Source organism: Scomber scombrus, chromosome 2, assembly GCF_963691925.1.
Source record: "Scomber scombrus chromosome 2, fScoSco1.1, whole genome shotgun sequence".
Taxonomy (NCBI): Eukaryota; Metazoa; Chordata; class Actinopteri; order Scombriformes; family Scombridae; genus Scomber; species Scomber scombrus.
Window position 1 is genome coordinate 9866739 of NC_084971.1, and position 20182 is coordinate 9886920.

The 20182-nt window shown below is 39.6% G+C and overlaps 1 protein-coding gene across 1 annotated transcript; it reads right to left on the reverse strand.

Moving 5' to 3' along the window:
- Window positions 1-181: 181 nt before the first annotated feature.
- hap1 (huntingtin associated protein 1) lies at window positions 182-18111 on the reverse strand. The gene is made up of 14 exons (XM_062433603.1): window positions 17935-18111; window positions 13479-13555; window positions 13101-13217; window positions 12893-12987; window positions 12141-12249; window positions 11682-11760; window positions 11455-11585; window positions 11191-11265; window positions 10620-10831; window positions 6546-6764; window positions 3960-4297; window positions 3041-3229; window positions 2693-2795; window positions 182-1796 (listed from the first exon to the last, which is right to left on the reverse strand). The coding sequence occupies exons 1-14, from the start codon at window positions 18092-18094 to the stop codon at window positions 1379-1381; spliced, it is 2322 nt and encodes a 773-aa protein (XP_062289587.1). The 5' UTR covers window positions 18095-18111; the 3' UTR covers window positions 182-1378.
- Window positions 18112-20182: the final 2071 nt, after the last annotated feature.

Genomic DNA, 20182 nt, shown 5'->3' on the forward strand with positions numbered 1-20182 from the left:
CCTTCAACTTTATAAATAAACCACTTTGCAGAATTATCACATCTGTTGGTTTTATTGCTGCCTTCTTAAAAAACGTACAAAGCTGTACTGGATGGAAATGCAAAGTTTTATTCACAGGTGGTACAATTTATACACAGACTGACATATATATATATATATACATACAGTTGTGATGCTAAAACAGAACAGAGCAAACAGTAGTGCAGAGAAACAGTGGTTTGGTTGATTATCATAACTTGTGTTTATGATTTCTTCCCTTTTTAATCCGCAGTATCCTATGCCTTTTTGCTACATTTGAATATTCAGAAAGATTTTCACAGAAAACATGCTGTTTCAATAATTACGTCCACTCTTCTACTTTAAATTAACGCTGCCCTCAACCCTCAATGCCCGATGTGATTTTGTGATTTTACATCCCAGCAGAATGCCTGATGATGACATGAAATACAGCAGATTAACACAAGATTTTACAGTCAACAAGTAAAATATACATATCGCTTCTAAAAATCTCATTCGCTGTCACACCTGAATTGTTTTTTTTTTTTGGTGAGGTTTCGCTCAGGATAAAGTCCACTAAGTCAGAAATTTCAACATTTAATGATGAAGGGCAGGGGGCTAAAGGGTGTCAACATTATTCAGTTCAGTCAGTGTATCATCATGATCTGTCCCGGTTTGGGGACGATGTCATTGCAGTGCTTCTTGATCTACTTATTCCTCAAGTTGGAATTCATTATATTTGACAATCATATATACAACATGCTTTTCTCAATATAGCAGCTAATAAGCAGGAAGACCAGAGTGTGTTTCAGTTCATTTGACAGTTGTTCAGTGTGACAGCATTGGTTTGGTTTGTGGTTTCAGCTAACAATAATTTACTGCATGTACTCTTGTTTTAACTTTCCTAAAATGACAAGTTGTTTTATATATACTGTACATAAACTGATGTGCCACTTTGGAAACTAAAACAATGACAGGAGATAAGGTGTTTTTTTAAACCAGAGGCAGGGAAAAACATGTAAAATGACATCCACAAAACACAGTATAAAAAGGTTTTTTTCTCCTTCATAATCATTTTTTGCAGAAACGGTTTCATAAAACCGTTTCTGCACGTTTCTATTAAACAGGTGATGCTCCTGAGATGAAGATGTCTCTCACACATATACACAGATACACACGCAGACACACACACACACACGTCAATAGAAAAGAACAGTACTGTACACTACAGACAACTTAAAGTATGGCTCTAGCACATTCTGTGGCTTTTGTTTTCAAGACACCAGTGCTCGGGGACCTTAACTGCACAGTGGGAATCACATGGCTTGATGCAAAGTCACTACGGTGAATGAGAGAGGAGTGAGAGGTGGATCAGCCTGCGTCACACTTTCGGAGGCTGTCTGTCTGCGCTGTCATGACCCATCATCCCCCAGGCTGCCACTTTTTGCAGCCCGAGCCTCTGAAGCTTCCCCAACAAGTTCAAGCTGAAATTGTTCTTTCTTCCCTCTTTGTCCACGCGTGAGCCTCCACCTCTCTCGTTCGCTGCGGAGCGTGAAGGTTTGGTGCTGGTTTGGTGGGTGCAGGGCGGGTTGTGGTGGGGACGAGTGGAAGCTGAGATGCCGCGCTCTTGCAGCAGCTGCAGGAGTCCCAGTGATGAAATGGCTCCGTTTGTGATGGTGGTGGTGGTGGTGGTGGGGGTTTGGCCTCCTGGGCCAAATTGCTGCTGCTGCTGCTGGGAAGGGGGCACAGCGCTCACGTGCTCACAGTTCCAACAAGATGGCACGCCGAAAGAGTGAAGGCTGCCAAACAGAAAGGAATAATCAGTTTTAAGAATTAAAAAGAACATAAAACAAAAATGTTTCTCATTGCACAAACATGCATAAGTTCAACAACAACAAAGTGAGCAGTTTCAGTTAGTTCATTCATTGTTAGTGTCCGTCTATCATTGCTGGAAGATGGATAAACATGATGTTAGTGTGACGGCACAGATGAAACACCTAAAAAAAGCAAGAGACACTGAAATATGTGGTGTAACAACACAAGAGGGGATGTAACAGCCCAACAGCATTAAGGAAAGCGTTAGCAGGTGGTAAAGGGTTAACATTTAACAGAATCACAGTACAAGATTTGCCCATAAAGTAGCTCTGACCAGCTCCAATTAGGTCACAGCTAATTTGTAACAATGTAATTGGCAAAAAGCTTCATCAACTGATGTTTTTTTTGTAGTTATTCAAACATAGTACTGTGCCCCTGTTGTTAATATTTGAAAAGAGATGAATGGACTAGTTAGCAGTATCCGCATCCTCCAACTCTTACTTTGCCCTTAGCTCTTCTTCTAGAGGTGGACAAAGAGCCTGGACAGACGTTTCCTGCCTCTGTGGGGGTAAAGAGCAAAGATTTGTAAAGAGAGAGAAACAACAGCAGGAAGGAAGAGAGGAAATCTGAACTGCCCACGCTTTATCAATGAGATGCCAAAAAAAAGAAGCTGAAAAGAAAAAAGAACACTTAATAATTGTTGGGGATTTTTTGTTGGTCAGAGTTAACTGAAAAAAAAAGAATAAAAACATCTAAAAGTTCTTATGATGGAATTCATCTGGTTCAGGGCTGTGAAAAATGCACAAAGACAACAGAACATGCTCAGAAATACACCTTTTTACACATGTTAACAGCATGTTTACAGTATGTGTTTTCTTACCTAGCGGAGAGGGAGGGGATGAGGAGGGAGGGTTGGTGGGCTTGGCTGGTGGTAATGGTATGTGTGGGAGAGGTCTGAGGTGGGTTAGGACCAGATGGAGAGACTGCGAGGTCATGGAGGGAGAAAGTCACATTAAAACTACGCATGAAGGAAAATATTTGCATCAAATGAGACACTACATGGGTCAATGAAGCTGAAAACTACAACAGAGGATATACAGTACCAGTCAAGTGAATGGGAAGATGTGTCCAAACTTTTGACTGGTACTGTATGTAAAGGGGATTTTAACGGGAATCTAATGAAGTTAATAAGATTGACAGAGTGTAGCGGTGGCAACTTGTTTCCTACCCATGCCATGTGCTCCAGAGAGTAGCGACAGGTCAGGTTCATCCTCCTCCAGGTCGTTCAGGCTGTAAACGTGCTGTATGTCCACCTCCAGCTCTCTGAAGTCTTTAGTGAGGACACCAGGGCGTGGATGCAGGATGCCTCCCAGGTTTGGTTTAGCCAGCTGCTGCCACTGGTGCAGAGTCACCGAGCCTGACGGTGAGAAAGTGAAGGGAACTGCGGTTTAGGAATGGTGTAGAGCGACATAGTTCCATTTTATTTATACTGTTATAAAAGCACTGACTAATGATTAATGATGGTTGGGGATGACCTGACACACCTTCAGGGTTTCAGAGCATCTGCATTGACTGTTCAGGAGGAGGCGTTAATTATGGGACAAGAGTATTTGTATCTGTAGGTTTGATTTGTACTTGTTTATTTGATTATTAGCGGAGTTCTGTGGGAACTTTTTTCAACCACAGACAGACAGATCATGTGTTTCTGCAAACCTTTGTGCACATTTTCTTGATGCATTGGATAAAAATCTGTATTTGTATTTGAATGTATCCATACAAAATGTCTTCACACATTCATATATGGTGATAAACAGCTACAATACAATTTGACCCTAATCTGATCCCATACTTATAAGGTTTTAAAAGGTTGTATTTTGTTGCTTTTGTTTGCAAAGCTGATACAGCTTTCAAAATTTGAATCCTAGATTGTTTCCTTTGTTGAAGTTGAATGTATTCTTCTTATTCTATTTTCTACTTTTAAGAGCAGGGCAGCTTTGAACATCTGCTATTTAATCAGTATCACAGACTAATGTCAAAATAGATCAACATACTTAGCCTGTCCTATTTACCGACAGACTCTTATAGTCCGCTCTGACCCTACAGAAGCTTGAAAGGGCTCCAACACACTATAAAACTGTAGTTTCTACCTTCCAGAGGTTTGACGATCTGCAGACGGTCTGGCAGGTAGGACCTGGATCCTCCCGAGGAGCCGCAGGAGTGCCGCGAGCTGCCATTGGAGTAGTTGGTGCCCGTTGATGCTGCGGGGCTGGAGTCCAGACTGTCATTAGGTGTCAGGAAGCCACTGGAGCACTCGCCCTCCTCGCAGTTTGCTGCCAAGGCACGGAGTTTACGCTCACGCTCCACGTCGAAAAAAGGCCGCTCAGAAGAGTGGTTCTGCTGGCGGTCTGAAAGGCTGCGCAAGGCGGCTTCCAGGTCCTGGCCTCCTGGTGTGCCTGGCTGGCCCAGACGCTTTGGCCCACTGACACTGCAGGGAGAAGAAGTGACAGTGTTTTAAATACTTTAGTGTGTCACTCAAACCAGATTCCTAGTTTTTCTTTTTTAAATAAACCAAATATGTCATGCTGAATACAGAGAAATGTGTTGGGATAGAAATTTATACTCAGGTTTATATACACTGTCTTATGTAATACTTTTTCGTGGGTACAGGAAGTGCACAGTGTCATTCTTTTTATTTTCTGCTTCTTGTTTGAAATTGTTCCACAAAACAACAAATCTGTGTATTCAACCTTTAACTTTTAATTCTACGTAGGCAGAAGCAGAGACAGAGGAAAACAGACAGATATGAACAGAAGGAATATACTGTATAAATTAAAAGACACCTGTTTGTCTTAGAGGGTGATGAATATGGGATGTTTTGTGACGTATGCAGCTGTATGTACAAATATCATTTAACTTCATACAGTCCAACAAGCTTAGACCTCCATTTGCAAATGATTGACTGAATATTGCCATAAACTCCCAAAGACAGCTGCTCTCTGAGTTTATCTATTATTAAGAGGAATAAAGATGGGATGTCAAGCATGAACCAGTGACAGCTCATCTTTGAGAGAAAAATATGTGCAGAGAACCGCAGTCTGGGACCACTGGGCTGCAAAAACTACCCTCCAAGAGACTCAATGGGCAACCAAGGCGTGTGTGAGAAAAACTGCTCTGTGATTTTAACAATAACTGTGATAGCAAGCAATTAGTGTTGAAAGAGATCAGAGGAGGACGATATCTTCCCCATGGAGGAGTGTGTTCTCCCTCCCGATGACCATAGATGCACAGAGACATGGTACAAGTTGCTGCCAAACCCACTAGAAGCAATAGAGAGTATAAAACTGGTGTTTAACTCTCTCCTGAAAGCAGGAATTGTTGTACCATGTGACACATTTTCAGTGTGAACTTCAACATTTCCTCTGAACAAGATAAGAGTGGAGGGGCTAGCAGAAGGAGAGAACATAAAAAAACAGACTGACCAAACATTGTGTTCCTGCCTGTTAACACCAACGAGAACTCACATCAGACCCAGAAATAATCTCAGTCCTTTTGAAATCCTATTTGGCAGACCACTGAAGCCAGGTGCTGGACCAGCTAAACACAGCTCCCCAGCACAGAGCAATGTATGGATGAAATGTTGAGATATTGTGTAAACTTGTCCTCTGTTCTTAGTGCTGTACACACACAAGTGAAAGCAGTCCTTCCTCAGGAGAGACCAGGCAACCTGCACAACCTTGACTGGGAGGTGATAAAGGAGTTCAGAAGAAAGCTTTGGAACCAGGCTAGGTAGCAAGGACTGTACCTAGTTCTCCTCACTGCCGCCTCAGCAGTCAAGATTACAGAGAGGATCACATGGGTGCACGTGAGTCATTGCAGATACATTATTGAGCCAATTAGAGATAACGGAGAGAGACACGTGAGTGCACACAAGCCACAGCAAATGGATTTGGAAGCCAATTGAGAACTTTCCACTAGCGGTGCGTGATCATAATAACGCTCTCTTGGTTAAGTGGCAGCAGAAGCAGCTGAGCCTCTAACCTAAAAGAATGAAACAAAGTGTTTTTTGTGTGTTTTGTAGCAGAGACAACAAATGCCACAGACTGAGACTCAGACTGAGAAAGAGTCCAGTCTGAATCAGTCAGTTGCAATGGATTTTTTCACAAGACTGGCACAGTAGAAACCAAACTTTCTCAGAGGGCATTGCAGAAATGTGGGGTGATTTAAAAGGACAGACCCGAATGTGATACACTCTAAAGACACATATGATTCACCCACAGATGCCAGTGATTGTACATACTATTGAATACAGTGGTCTGGGTAAAATAAGTATCGAGAACGTGACCAGCCCTCAGGAACCAACTTGATTTGAGGAAGATGCACTCATAGGTATTACTACTGTGATGAGATGTGTTATGATCCCACATAGACCAGGAATTTTGCAGCTGTAGAGCTTATATTTTAGACATAAATATTTCACTCATTCATTCAATACCGAACTAACATAAAATACACAGTATTTGCAATGTTATCAGGCTTGATTAATATAATTTAGACACTAGGAAAAACATGATTCATGTGGCCAAAACAATATTAAACATTATAAATCACGATAAAAAGAGATTACTGCTTTTAATGTTTCTGAGAAATACTTACATCCAAACAGAAACATACATGCAGCGCAAATACATGCATGCTGTTGATCATAAACACAGTATTCAGATATTGAAACACACCTGTTGTCTTCTTTCTGAGCTTGACTGGAGCTGGGCCGGTCCTCCAGAGTAAAGCTGACATTATCGGAGCCATAGTAGCTGGTTCGGGGTGTGCTGGTACAACTGGAGCGCATGGACACCGGGCTGGAGCCTGGCAGCCCCGGGGAGTGGCACAGAGACCGCAGCCTCCCGACCTTGTTGGCTACCTTCACGGTTTCAAACACACGCCACGGGTGGTTCCTGCAAGGAAAAACAGGGTGTGAGTGGCTTTCAAATGACATTAACTCACATGATATAGAGATTTCATCTGAGCCACAGACCATGAAAATGACACTTCTGAAATGTGTTTTTTTCACCATATAATCCCTAATACTGCTCCTCAAATAGATATAATGGTTTGAAGTAATAATGCACATTAGAATTGTGCCAATGAGCCCATTATATTATATTCACATCCACCTTGTATGATTTTGAATGAGGACAATTTGAGAGATGTTTTTCAATTTTATTATTCCATGTTTATCCGACAGTGAAGGAGCCCAGCAGGTGTGTTCTGGATAGCAAACCAGGTCACCTATTAGTATGTAGTGTGTGTTATAATCAAATCCTGAAAAAAATGTCACTTTGCAGTCAAAGTTCAAGTTTGACTTGAATTTAAATTAAAATAAATATTTAACACTCAAAAGCTAAAAAGCTAAAGTATTCTGCTTCATCAGGACTGTGTGAGCGTGCTTATGTTAAATTTGAGTGACAGCTGCCTGGCAACTGTCATCAAATCTTCATTCAAATTCAGCTAAACTCTGATTGGTGCACTGAAGTTTGTGACATCACCTTTTCTTCCAGCTGAGCCCCACAACTTTAAACAAGTGAAAAAAGCGAAGACACAAGCACAAATAAAGAAATTTCTGATGTGAAACAACCAAAACTGTTTTAACTCTGGCAGAAAATGATGTCTTCATATTTATTTCTATAATTTTGTAAATGCAGTTTGAACCAGAATCAAGACTGAACCTCAGTTATAGAATGAACTGTTGCTCAGCATGAAATTACAAACATAAACAAACACAGAATCTGACAAACATTTGTTTTCATTTAAAATAAGGTTACACTTCATGTTAAAGTCATCTGGGTCCGGGCCTCCTCTACATATCTGTGTTCAGTCAACATGCAAACGAAATCCAAGAAAAGAAACAAGGTAAGATTTCCTCATTACACTGAGATTAAACTATATGAAAACTACAGAAACAAAACGCAAAAATTGCTTTAATAAATTAATTTTAAAAAAAGTTTCTAGTGAGCGTACAGATTTTCATACACTTTGATAAAATAACACTGAAGAATAGAAAGCACAGCCTAGCCTGGATATATTTTGAATAACAATACATACAGGATTGATTGGATGCAGCAGGGTTTGCCTGCAGACACATGACAGAAGTGTCCTGAAACCTTTCCTGTTGCTGTCACTGAACCGCTGAATAGAGGTGAAAGTGTTTTGCATTGTAACATAATGTAACCAACCAAACCTTTGTGAAAAAAGCAGATTTATATTGGCTCAAATCATGCCTTTGCACTTCTCACGGCAATTTAAATGTTGTTTTTTTATTAATTCACTAAAAACCTATCCTGTGCATCACGGAAAAGCTTTAGCAAAATAGCAAAAGCTAAATACGAACAATTTAAACGTATTAAGTAGTTAATACTAAAATACAGATATGCCAGCACCTTGAATGCATGGAGGAAAATATGTGGCTTTGTTTAGTTATTGATGAAGTGGATGAATGTGTCTGTTTTGGTTACTAACCTGATTGAGAAGACTAATATTTCATGAACAAAAAAATAAGCTTGGTGAAGAAATTCAAAATTGGGCAGCATTTCTGTCAGTTAAGGAACAGAACAAGGAGAGTAACGTATTTTGATGGATTCTCATTTAAATTTCTGTATTAAAAGAAACATAACCTAATAACATTCATTCTTGATTAATTTTCAAACAGAACTTGGCTCCCTGGAAACTCAAACAGGACGACTGTAGGGTTAGGGTTAGGGTTGCAGTAGCTGTTGCAGTTTTCTTTGACAACATACTGACTGTAAAATACGTATATGTCTGTGTGATTGTGTTTGAAGCTAAACTCTTCATGGGTAATTGTTTCTTACAGGCATATAAGAGAGAGCAGCGTACAAAAGCTACCAGACAGCACAGAGCAGGAGCTTCAGACAGCGAGATGCCTTCAGTTCGAAAAGCTCTTCAGTCAGCCAAGAGAACCAACAAGAAACTGTGCAGCAACAACGATAATCTGTGCAGACAGGTCACTGAATACAAGCGCATGGAGATCAGCTGGGTAAAGCAAAAGACTAAACTCATGCATGACAATGTTTGCATACAAAAGACACACGAGAAGAAATACAACAAAGCTAGAAATGAGATCAACAGGTTGGAGATGGCACTGAATGCTGCCAAGTCCAACAAGGAAGAGACTGACAGGAAGAACGCGGAGAAGATCAAAGAGAGCAGAAAGGAAACGGAAGCTCTTCAGGGAAAAGTCGCTCTTCAAATGAACTTGGAGAACACCTTGAATGTAGTCGAGGCAGAGTGGAAGAGCCGGCGTAGACTCAGAGAGGAAAAATTAACCACCGAACTTAAAGAAATGCAGGAGAAGTGCCGTGGGCAGCAAGAGGAGATAAAGAAAAAGGAAGAGATGATCAATGGGTTGCTGATAGAAAGGCTGGCTCTCGTCAACGACCGGTTGCAGACTGCGATTCGAGCGCCAGAGGAAAATGATGCTCGTGAGGAGAGCGAGAGACAGTGGAAGATAAAATGTGAGGCCCTGGAGGTCAGACTCAGAGAGGAGCAGGCTAAGAGGGAGAAGGCCGAAAAGGTAAGCCTCTTCGTTTCATTCACACTGATCACTTTGCTTCGCACAGAAGACTTACAAACTTGTTGAGGATCTATCTTTTTATAGCCTGATTAAAATACACTCTGATATGTCTTTTTTTCTAGGAGCAAGCCTCAAAAAAGAAGAAACGGCTGTTCTCTTTCTTTAGAAAGAAGAAGGCAGCAGATTGCGATAGCCAGGACAGCGACTAAGATGTTTGACTGGCTTCATCTGGGCAGCAACATTCTCACATGCTTCACCTCCTTCTTCTTTCCTTCATAGTAACTCAGTCTGTAACACTGCAGCCTGACAAAAAATATTAAAATTATACTCGATGACTATGATGAATGACTGTGTTTTTGAAGTTTTAACCTTCGATTCCTTCAGGTTCCCTCGTTTCTTTGAAGATCACTTAAGAAGATGAATACTTGAATGTACAGTAACACCTGAAGTGTATTTTTAAGCATTTAAAAATATTTTTTTGTTTAATTTTTCATATGAACTGTGTTATATGTTACTCGTTTTATTTTACTGGCTTCAGGGACACCATTTTTTAAACATGTCAACCAAACCCAATGTGACTTTTTTTTTAGATTTAATTCCTTTATATAATCAGTTATATGGTCTATACATTTCATACTTCACTATAATGCCATGATATGTTCCAAACTGCTCCTGCATGATGGCTTGAATCACGGAAATTGTAAATACTTTTTGGCCTTAAACATGACCAAACTGTAAGATTGTAATCGAATTAAACTTAAAGATTAAATCAATAAGATTTTGTGCAATAATGATCTATTGATGTTCTCTCCAAACTCTTTATCTCAAAGTAAGTTAGCTTGGATAAAAGAGATCTTTCACCTTCAGTGAAGTCAAACACTCATCCTCTGTAGGCTGTAAAAAAAAATTGTTGTTTGCTCCTTTGCAGAACAACGGTTGCAATCAAACTGGATTTTCAGGATTAGATTCCAGCGTCAATTATGAAATCATAAAAGCATTAATTATTATTATTAAAATCATTTATGGAGTGCCATAAATTGGATTTATGAGTCCTAAACTTATTTCTAGGTACAATTGTTCTACACATGAGAAAACCCAGGTAATCACACCTACTCCTAGTTTACAGTGCAAACAGACCAACCTATAAGCAGAAAAAGGGGAAAAAACACTTTGAGACCTGTTCATGAATATGTACAGTTATAAAACAGTAACATTTACTCACTTGTACTCTGAGGAAGGCGGTGTGTCAAGGCCTTTACGGAAGGTGCCTTCGATCTCTGCAGCCAGACAGTCCATGGGGAGCACAGAAGCCAGCGCAGTGTACCGCTGCACTGTGCTATTAGGCACGCTCTTATTTCGCAGGTTTTTAATGTCCTCTCGGGCCTCATGGAGCATGTCCTCACACTCAGAGTACTTGTCCTGCAAGTCCTTGAGCTGCAGATAGGGGGAGACAAATCTGTCAAACCGTAGAACATGAAGAATACCTTCACAATGTAGGAAATGAATAACAGCTTCTGTTTTAATACAAACTCATTTATTGTTTTTTTTTTCTTTAAGCCTAAAATAGGATTTTGTATCTTGTTTTTTCTTTGCTTCCTGAACATTGTGGTTTGTTATTGTTAAATGTAAACAATAACATTCCCTGGAAGCAGGTTGGCAGGTAACATATGCATGTTTCAGACTTGTATGCACAGAGGTGTGTGCGGCATATTTGTATTGCACTGTTCAATAAGGAAAAACAAAACTGAGCTTTGGTAAGAATGTCTTTACTAAGACACTAAAAAAAGCCTTGCCTCTGATTTCAGATTAAGCTGGCCCTCTCGGGAGGCACTCAGGTGTTGGTTCAGGTCCTCGTTCTCATGGGTGACCTGGATGGGTAGAGAGGAGGAAGTCAGAAGAGTTTCACTGTGATTATATAAATAAAATGGAATCGTTTGAAAGCAAAAATAAATATTTACTATGATCTATTCCATTAGTATAGTTAGTAACTGTTTTATGTACCCTTTTTAAGAGCATCTTAACTGTTGAAATAAAGTGTGTGTGTGTGTTTCTCTCACCCCTTTGCAGCGGGCCTGCAGGTCAACGATCTGAGCGAGCAGTGAACTGATCTCCTCTTGCTGTCGGACAGTGTCCTCTACCTTCCGCGCCAGCTCCTCTGACAGGTCCACTACCTGCTTGTTGACAGATGCTGAAATACACAAGTCCCGTTAATGCACTTGTAACTGAGGCTCTATGCTATGCATTACAGTATTCCTATGTACCGAAACGAGACTGTGACACTTACAGAGCTCCTCCACACACACCATCATCAGCTCCTGTTCTTGCTCCTCGTAGTTTGTCGTCTCTGTCGTGAGATCGTTGGCCTGCAAAAAGTAACTTTAATGTCATTGCTCGAAATGGTGGAAATTTCATGAGAGTAGTTTACAAATTGAAATGTATGACAGTTTTGTAATGTTACTGAACTGTACTGAACTGTGTGAATCACTGTATCTCAAAGTGTGTCCAAACTTTTGACTGGTACTGTAACTTAACACAAACACACATAAAGGCTGTGATAAACACTGATTTTACTGGTCTAATTACTGCCTGAACTTTATGTATTGGTAGAAAAAAAAAGTTAAGTTTGAACAAAGAGATTACAGACATATCCATAAACCATGAACATTTGATGTTACACAAGACTAAGAGCAACCTCCTTTATATTTCACTGAGTGTGAGAACTGTGAAGTGTTGCATACTGTACCTCTGTTCGCAGTTTGCGGTTCTCGTCCTCTAAACCTTTCAGTTTCTGCTGCAGGAAGTCGTAGTGGACAAAGTTGCTGAGAGAACTGCAGGATTCATTCCTTTTTATTCTACGAAATGAAAATGTGTCTGCGTTAACCACTTATATGTGTCAAAAACCTTGGGGCAGCATAATTACTGTACAAATGCTTTTTAAATCATTTGCCTATAGTAGTCTTAATTTTGGATCTTTTCATACATGACAACATATCAGGAAAAAAAGATGTGATCATTAGAAATCCTCATCTTAAAATATACTGTATAAAATCACGAGTATTAATTACCATTTGTGTATGTAATAAGATAACATGGTTGTTTCATTTTAAACTATCTCAATAGATTCTCTATTGAGTACGATGTTCAGTCCAACGCCACAGAAAGAAGCTTAGCTGGAAACTTTGAGAGGATCAGTGGAGATGTTATGATGTATGTTTACTCATAAAGACTCACTGTACACAGCAGCAGTATAGAACCAAATACTGTTACAGTCCAAAACATTTACAGGATCTCCACTGTATCACTGAACACCTACAGCATTGTGTTTAAAGAAAGGCTATCTTTAATAATAATAATAATATATAATGTGTGTGTGTGTGTGTGTGTGTGTGTGTGTGTGTGTGTGTGTGTGTGTGTGTGTGTGTGTGTGTGTGTGTGTGTGTGTGTGTGTGTGTGTGTGTGTGTGTGTGTGTGTGTGTGTGTGTGAGTTGTACTTACGGTGAATGGGATTCAGCGTTCTCTATCTCCTCAGTGCTTGCATAGAACTGGAGGAGGTCGTCTCTCATAGTAAGTTCATGACGAAGCTGAGCAATCTGGAAAATAAGCCACAATCATTTGAGTTCAACAGTGTTTATACTATAGCAAAAAGAGGTCACATATTTCATATTTGTTTTCATTACCAGTGTATTATGGGGTTTGTTTATACCTCTTCCTTTGCAATTTCAAGCTGTTCATCTAGCATTTCATTCCGCGCTGTAAGTTCTTGGTTTTGCTTCAGGAGAGACTGACCAATCCGTGCTGCTAACTCAAGATCCCGCTCTTTCTGCAAAGTAACACAAAATATTACCACATTTGTACAATGTGTGTGGATATAGTATATATTTATATTTTTATTTCAAAATTATAAGAAACACAATCAAAATTTTAGCAATGAACTAACAATTCATAGAAACAGCAGAGGTGTTTTGTGTACTTTCTGATAGAAATAAGAGTGCTGAAAATGGTGACAAACAGTGATGGTCAGTGAGGCAGAAAAATGTAATCCTCTTTAATCCTGTTCATCTGCTGTGTGTCTCTCTCTTACCTCCTCCAGCAGGTGGGTGACTGCCTTAATGTCATGATATGTCTTGGTGACCTGGCCCACTCTGTCTGAGCACAGCACTGAGGGAGGAGGGAGAGAGGGGATTTCATGAATGGGGGAAGAGGCTTTAGATGGTACACAAAGAATACTGTAGCTACACAACATAAGAGGTGGTGACAACATCACTATAAGAGAAAATGATAAGAAGAGTTAATTTCATATTAAAATTAAAATAAAAGAGAGTTTTCCCTCATATCCTCTTGAACATTTATAAAGTTTGGTAACATTGCTGTCCCTGAGCCACTAGTACTATAATTTCTTGAACTGCACTTTCCAAAATTAACTTGGAAATCAAAGCGATATTGTATGTCTGGATGTACTCATCTATTGAAAATGGATTATGTATTATGAGTATTCAGAGTGGATTATTATTTATTACTTACACAATCATGTAAACAAATGAAAGTGAGAAAGGCTGACCCTGTTAACTTGTTTTTATTCATTATTTTAAAAGAACATTCACCAACAAAAAAACTACAATCTTCCTTTACACTGACGACACTGTTGTTTATAAGGCTGAGTTTCCTTGAATGGAGCTTGTTTCTCCTTTAAGTTTCGAGAGCAACAGACCACAACATCTCCATGTGGTCGGGCACATAATGATCCTCTTAGCTTGATCCCTTTTAGCCCAGATAAGACACCAGTAAAGACCTGGTTCTCCTGGATACTTTTATAGCTCAATGGGAGAGACTGCTAGGACTAAACTGAAGGAGCGTTCACAACAGCAGGACATGTACAGAATGGAGGGGATAACAGTAACTGGATGTTGACCTGAAACTTTGTTTATACCCTGTAGAACGGCTTGTTTATGTCCACTTCAAAGTCAATAAGGGTGATGTGAGGATGTGTGGGTGATTAATTAGTCGTGTCCTCAATTTGAAAAGTGATCAATGATTAAGTTGCAACATCATTCATTTGATTTTTGCTTTTGGGGCACAACCTGTTGACTTAAGATGGATACCATCTGTAAACCTCTGATTCATCTTCAATTAAGACGGGACAGATTTTGCCTGGACAGGAGTGCATATCTGAATGACACTGCATACCTCTAAAGCAAAATCTGTTGTGTAATCTTGCTTTGGTAGAAAGCTTAGCTGGACTAAAGAGATGGATAGTTGCCATACAGCAAAGTAATTAGATTGAGATCCAAGAATTTGGCTTGGAAATGCAGTGATTGGGTAGCTGTATCAGTATCTAATCAGCCTAATGGAAAGAAGCTAAACTGGGGCTGAACTCCCACACTGTAAAGTATAGCTGCCCATGAATTATATAACATAAATAAGGTCTATACCCCACTGAGATGATTAACTATAAGATAGAGGCCATCTTTCCATCTTCATTAAATCGAGTGGGCAGACCTACAGCACCACAAAAGCAGACTAAGCAGCTAAAGTGCACAAAAGAAAATAAAACAAGAACAGTTTAAACTTGAGTTTGAGGCAGCAATATGACAAAACAGAAAAAATGTGTTGGTCATTTTCAAACTCCACTGGGAAATTTAAATTTAGAGCTCACTGTTGGCTGTATAACGGTCTGTTGGCAGGTTTCTATCAAGGACATTGCAGTAGGGCAAACGCATCTGATAGGCGGATGAATCTACCGTTACTGGCCAACTCTGTTTCCTGAATATAGGTCATGCATACAGTGGACGTTATTCATTCTGATAACTGCACAAATACCTTAAATTAATTTTCTTAATTTTGTGCATATTCCTGACATCATAAGAACCAAATATGATAATCAAATAGATTCATTTTGTTCATTACAGTGCTTAAAAGCTATACAAGGTTATAGTAGACGCACTCGTTATTCACCTTGAACGCCCTAATCACAAACAGTGTAGACATTTCAGTTTCTGATAACAGATCTTCCACTCTGATTCTGTACAATCACTAAATGACTTTCAATCAGGAAGGACAACAAACGATCATTTTCTGAAACAGCGAACATTCAAATCTCAAGCAGTTCCAGGCTGATTGTGTTGTTATCATCACACATTTCATTTCTCTCAAATCTTATTGTGCTTTAAGTGGATTGCAGCCAAAGTGCTAAAAGCAAAGTCAGCAGTAGATACCGTCCTGGAGCCAAGCACTGATCCACAGTCACACACACATAAACACAAAAGTTTACTTAGGTCACTTCTGGGGACGTTACATAGACTTACATTCATTTCCTGAAGACTTACCTTAACCATAACCATAACCATAACCATAACCATAACCACAACTTGCTCTGAATCACTGATCTAAAATCATCTTTTTCCAAGTTGGGAACACTGGTTTTGTCCAATTGGACAGGCTGTCCCCCAATTATTTGGTCATTTTATTAGTCTAAAATGAAGTAGCCTATGACAGACAAACCACCCGCACAAACACACACAAATGTAATAAAAAGCCAAATCAATTTTCATTCAATCGGTGCAGCAAGTGAAAACTCAATTATCCTGTATCTACTTTGTTTTTTTCAGTTTCTGTGTCTCATATCATTCTGCTGCCGGAATATAAAAATAAAATATATGAAACGTATCATTTATTACGAGGAAGCTCTTGTAATTCTTAGTCAATTAGACATCATGTACTGTTTCTCAAATATTGTGAATTGTTGTTCATTGAATTCTTCTGTCAGCATGCATCTAAACAGTGCATCTGCAAAGTCTCATCTGCCAAAATACCTGATCTATTTCCTCTTGACCTGACTGCCACAGATCAAGGCAAGAGATGTCACTATGCCAGCTTCAGGTTTTAGGTTTTGGGTGGAGCTAAATCCAGGCAGCCATCATAAACTGTTAAGCTAATACTGTTTCTATGTATGACCCTTGCAGACATAGGTATACTTATGACGTGTGTCATGGTGTGGGGGATCAGACAGGCAGGGATGAGCTCTGAGATTAAGATTCACTTTGATCCCCTGTTCATCTCTACTGTTGTAAAGGTGCAGACTTGACAAGATTGACAAGAGCTAAAAATATTTCTATGGACCCCTCTTGTGAATCCAAAATGTAGTTTGAATTAAAGTGTGTCATAGAGCTTCTTAAATCTGCTGGGATATTTTTTGAGAGTAGTTCACGTTAATCGCACTCTAAAGAATTGTAAGGATTTCTAATAACATTATCAGTACCAGATCCATCAATTATCGGTAAAAACATTCATACACAATATAGATTAACAATGAATCCAACAGAAAACAAAAAACAGCTGACATACACATGCGCTGAAAATTGTATCCAGTGCATTTATCCTCTTGCATAACAGACATTTGTTCACAAATTTGTTCACAATGTCCCGTCTTTCTGGAGGGGCGCCTGTGTCGCAGTTATGGTGCGGCTGCCAGCCACATGCCCATTTACACAAAGAACGCTCCACACAGAGAGGGAATAAAGGAGACTTCCTGCTCACATCAACTGCTTTGTTAAATCAGGAGATCAGTGCAAAGACCTTTATAATCTCAGATGCACAAAGATGCCCTTCATTAAGATCACATGTCACTAGATCGTTAAGTATTGATTGAAATATACTGATATTGTATCACTGCTAGAGGCGTTACAGTACAATTAAAGACAGCTAACAATACTGGATAGAAACTGGGTTAGCAGCACAGTTAATGTACCTGCAGGTTTTGTTCCACTGAACCACAGCTCTGAAATCTCTAAATGTTGGAGAACATTTAACCGAAGAAATTATTTTTAGAAAAGCATTCAGCTCATGTCTTCATTCTTATTTAAACTTTACAATTCTCTGTTAACAAGCTTATCATTGGAAAAATAAGGTTGCATTAAGATACTCTTCTGACATTTTATTGCATTGACCTCCATTAAAACTGCCATAAAAAAGCAGCACAAAACACAACCTATGATCACAATACTGACAATAACTGCTTATATATGTACACACAGATGGATTGTGCTTCTGCAGTGTGTGTGTATACGTGCACACACACACACATACACACACAGGCTCAGTGACCTTCACCACACTAAGAGTAAACACTCAGTTTGGGTATATTTACAAAACTGCACAGGTCTTCAGGCACCCTCATGATAAACTCCAGCAGTCTTATAACTGCAACCACAAAAACAAGCATTTTGTTGAATGGACTGGATTATTATTTGCATGATCTACCTTCTATGACATCACTGCCCCCTGCACTCTGCAGTACACGCTGTTCACTATTAAGTATTAAAGCACTTAGATAACAGAGACCTCAACAATGCCACGTACAACAAAGTAGACAAGCCATCAAAAATTAGATTGGCAGGTCAAAAAGTATTATTACACTTTAAACTCTTGATATTATATTTCTCCACTCTCTCCTCTAAGCACCGACTCTGCAGATCACTGATCACTGATCATGTCATCTTCCTTTTTCTTATCTTCTACTTCATCACACGCACTTATCTCACCTTGTGTTACCTCCCTGCAAAGGCTGTCACTGTTGTTGTTGTTATTATTATTGTTATTGCTGTTGAGGAATGTCTTCTCCTCCACCACTTCATCCACAAGACTGGAAGTGCTCCTGTCTTCTTCCTCCTCCTCAGATGCCGAACAGCTCCAAACCTCCATGACCGGTGAAAAACTGCCCTCCATCTCTCCGTCCATGGTTTAAATCCCTTCTTTTTCTTCTTACTCTCCTGATTCTACTGCTTGTTTGTTGTGCTGCGACACACCAGCTGGGCCCCTAGCATCATTCCGCTGGTTCGTGTGTCGGGAAAAAACAGTGTCCACTACCTTACGTGAGTGGGTGTATACACTTGTGTTTGTGTGTGCAAGAGAATCTGAGCTGCTTGGTGTTAATATATAATCCCTCTGACTGTAAGGGCCAGCTTTCGTCATGCCTGCCACCGTTCACCTGGCCACGTTGGACTACCGGGTAAGAGAAGAGGGGAGGAAGAGGAGGAGGGGTGGAGGAGGAAGCAAAAGCTAAATCAATAACTAGTACAGCTGATATTGATCGCACCTTGCACAAGCATACAAAGATTAACTACAATATAACTTTAACTGAGAAAAACAATAAAGATGTAAAAGCTGATGCAGATTCAAGGGAAGCAGCATTAAGCCCACACACCCCTGTGAAATGAGGGACATGGTAGGTTCCGCCCATGCCAATGGCTGCTCTTATTCTCCACACATACGTAACACCAGAGTGATGGAGAGAGGGCTCTGTGTAATACTGGTGCAGACAAAGCCACACCCCCTTCACAGGGGTCTGATGGAGGAAAAAGAGTGAACACATGCTGAGATTATGTGTGTTTTGTTCAGGGTGGTTGAGCAAAACCACAAAAGGAATACTAATTTTTTCAGTTTTTTGCCCCGAAAAGGTTTCTTTATTTTTCCTTCCATTTAAATATATTTCTCGCTATATATGAATAATTCCTTTTATGTAATACTTAAAGATTAAGTCAATATTTATATGAATAACTAATCAAAATAGCTGTTCTATTGAGGCAAATTTCTGCACAATTGCTGCAAGCCAAAAAAGTGATCAGAGGGTTGCTTTCTGTGAACACTCACTCAGAAAATATTATTCTTTTCCCCTAAAGTAGGAGGAAAAGGTGGTTTCCAGGAGGTTTGTTTTTATTACAATATCAAGATAAAGAAGTTTCCAGTGAATTTTTCCAGAAGACTCTATTGTGCTGTCATGCTCCTTATTTTAAGAGCTCACCGTCTTTTCTCAGTCCGTCCCATACGCACTTGCAGATGCGACCCAGACGCGGCAGTTTCTTACAATCAAATATTAACCTGCTCATGAATTTTTCAGTCACAAAAAGGAACTCTTCCAGATCAAATACTGCACGCAAGAGACAGCGGAGACACAACTTTCGCCATCTGCACTGTCCTATTTCCTCCTGCTCTTCGTCTCTGAAAGCGTTTGTTTGTCCTTGCAGAATAAATCATTTGAAAGTAGCAAATAAAGCACGTATGGCTTTAGAAGAAACCACTTCACCTTCTAGAGAAATGTTCAAACACTAGAAGTGAAGAGGTCCGTACTACAGAAGCATGACTCAAAATGAAGCAACGTAAATAGAGGTTGCAGGGAAGTAATGTTTCAAGTGCTTTGTCTACAAAAACAAGCAAACTGATGATTTGTTTTCTTCATAAATAACTCATATATATTTAAATGCAGGCAATTAAACACAGTTTGAGCAAAGGCATGATCAAATCTACTTACTAAATTACTAATCTGTAAATCTAACTCTGTAATCTGGCATCACTGGTCAATATTTGCCAGAGTGAACACCCTGACAGGTCGATTATGACATTGTTTTGGTCCACAGTGTCAACATAGACACAGCCCTATACAGCAATCACGTACCGCTCGTATTTCTGATCCAACACATTAAATTATTCATTGAAGATTGGATGTTTACTGTTTAACCAGAGAAGCGAGATTCGTCCCCGCACTGCACATCAGAGCTCATTCACATTGTGGGTATTTCCAGTGTACAATGGGTTAAGGAGCAGTGGTTTAAGAAGTCAATATTATTTTAGGTGTGACTTAACAATTTGCTTCCAAGAAACACAGGTAGAGCTAGTCGGTGAAATGTGACTACTTTACTTCATAACTACAATCATATCAAGTTTTTAAACTATATTCACATGCTATCTGAGATGATAACTTCTTGCTTTTTACAAATCATTTATATAAAGAGA

Coding starts and splice junctions, on each gene's coding strand:
- hap1 (XM_062433603.1), bottom strand. CDS start 18,094: ATGGAGGTTTGGAGCTGTTCGGCATCTGAGGAGGAGGAAGAAGACAGG. Junction 13,218..13,478: donor TCACCCACCTGCTGGAGGAG/GTAAGAGAGAGA, acceptor GTTACTTTGCAG/AAAGAGCGGGATCTTGAGTT. Junction 4,298..6,545: donor GCTCAGAAAGAAGACAACAG/GTGTGTTTCAAT, acceptor TTCTCCCTGCAG/TGTCAGTGGGCCAAAGCGTC.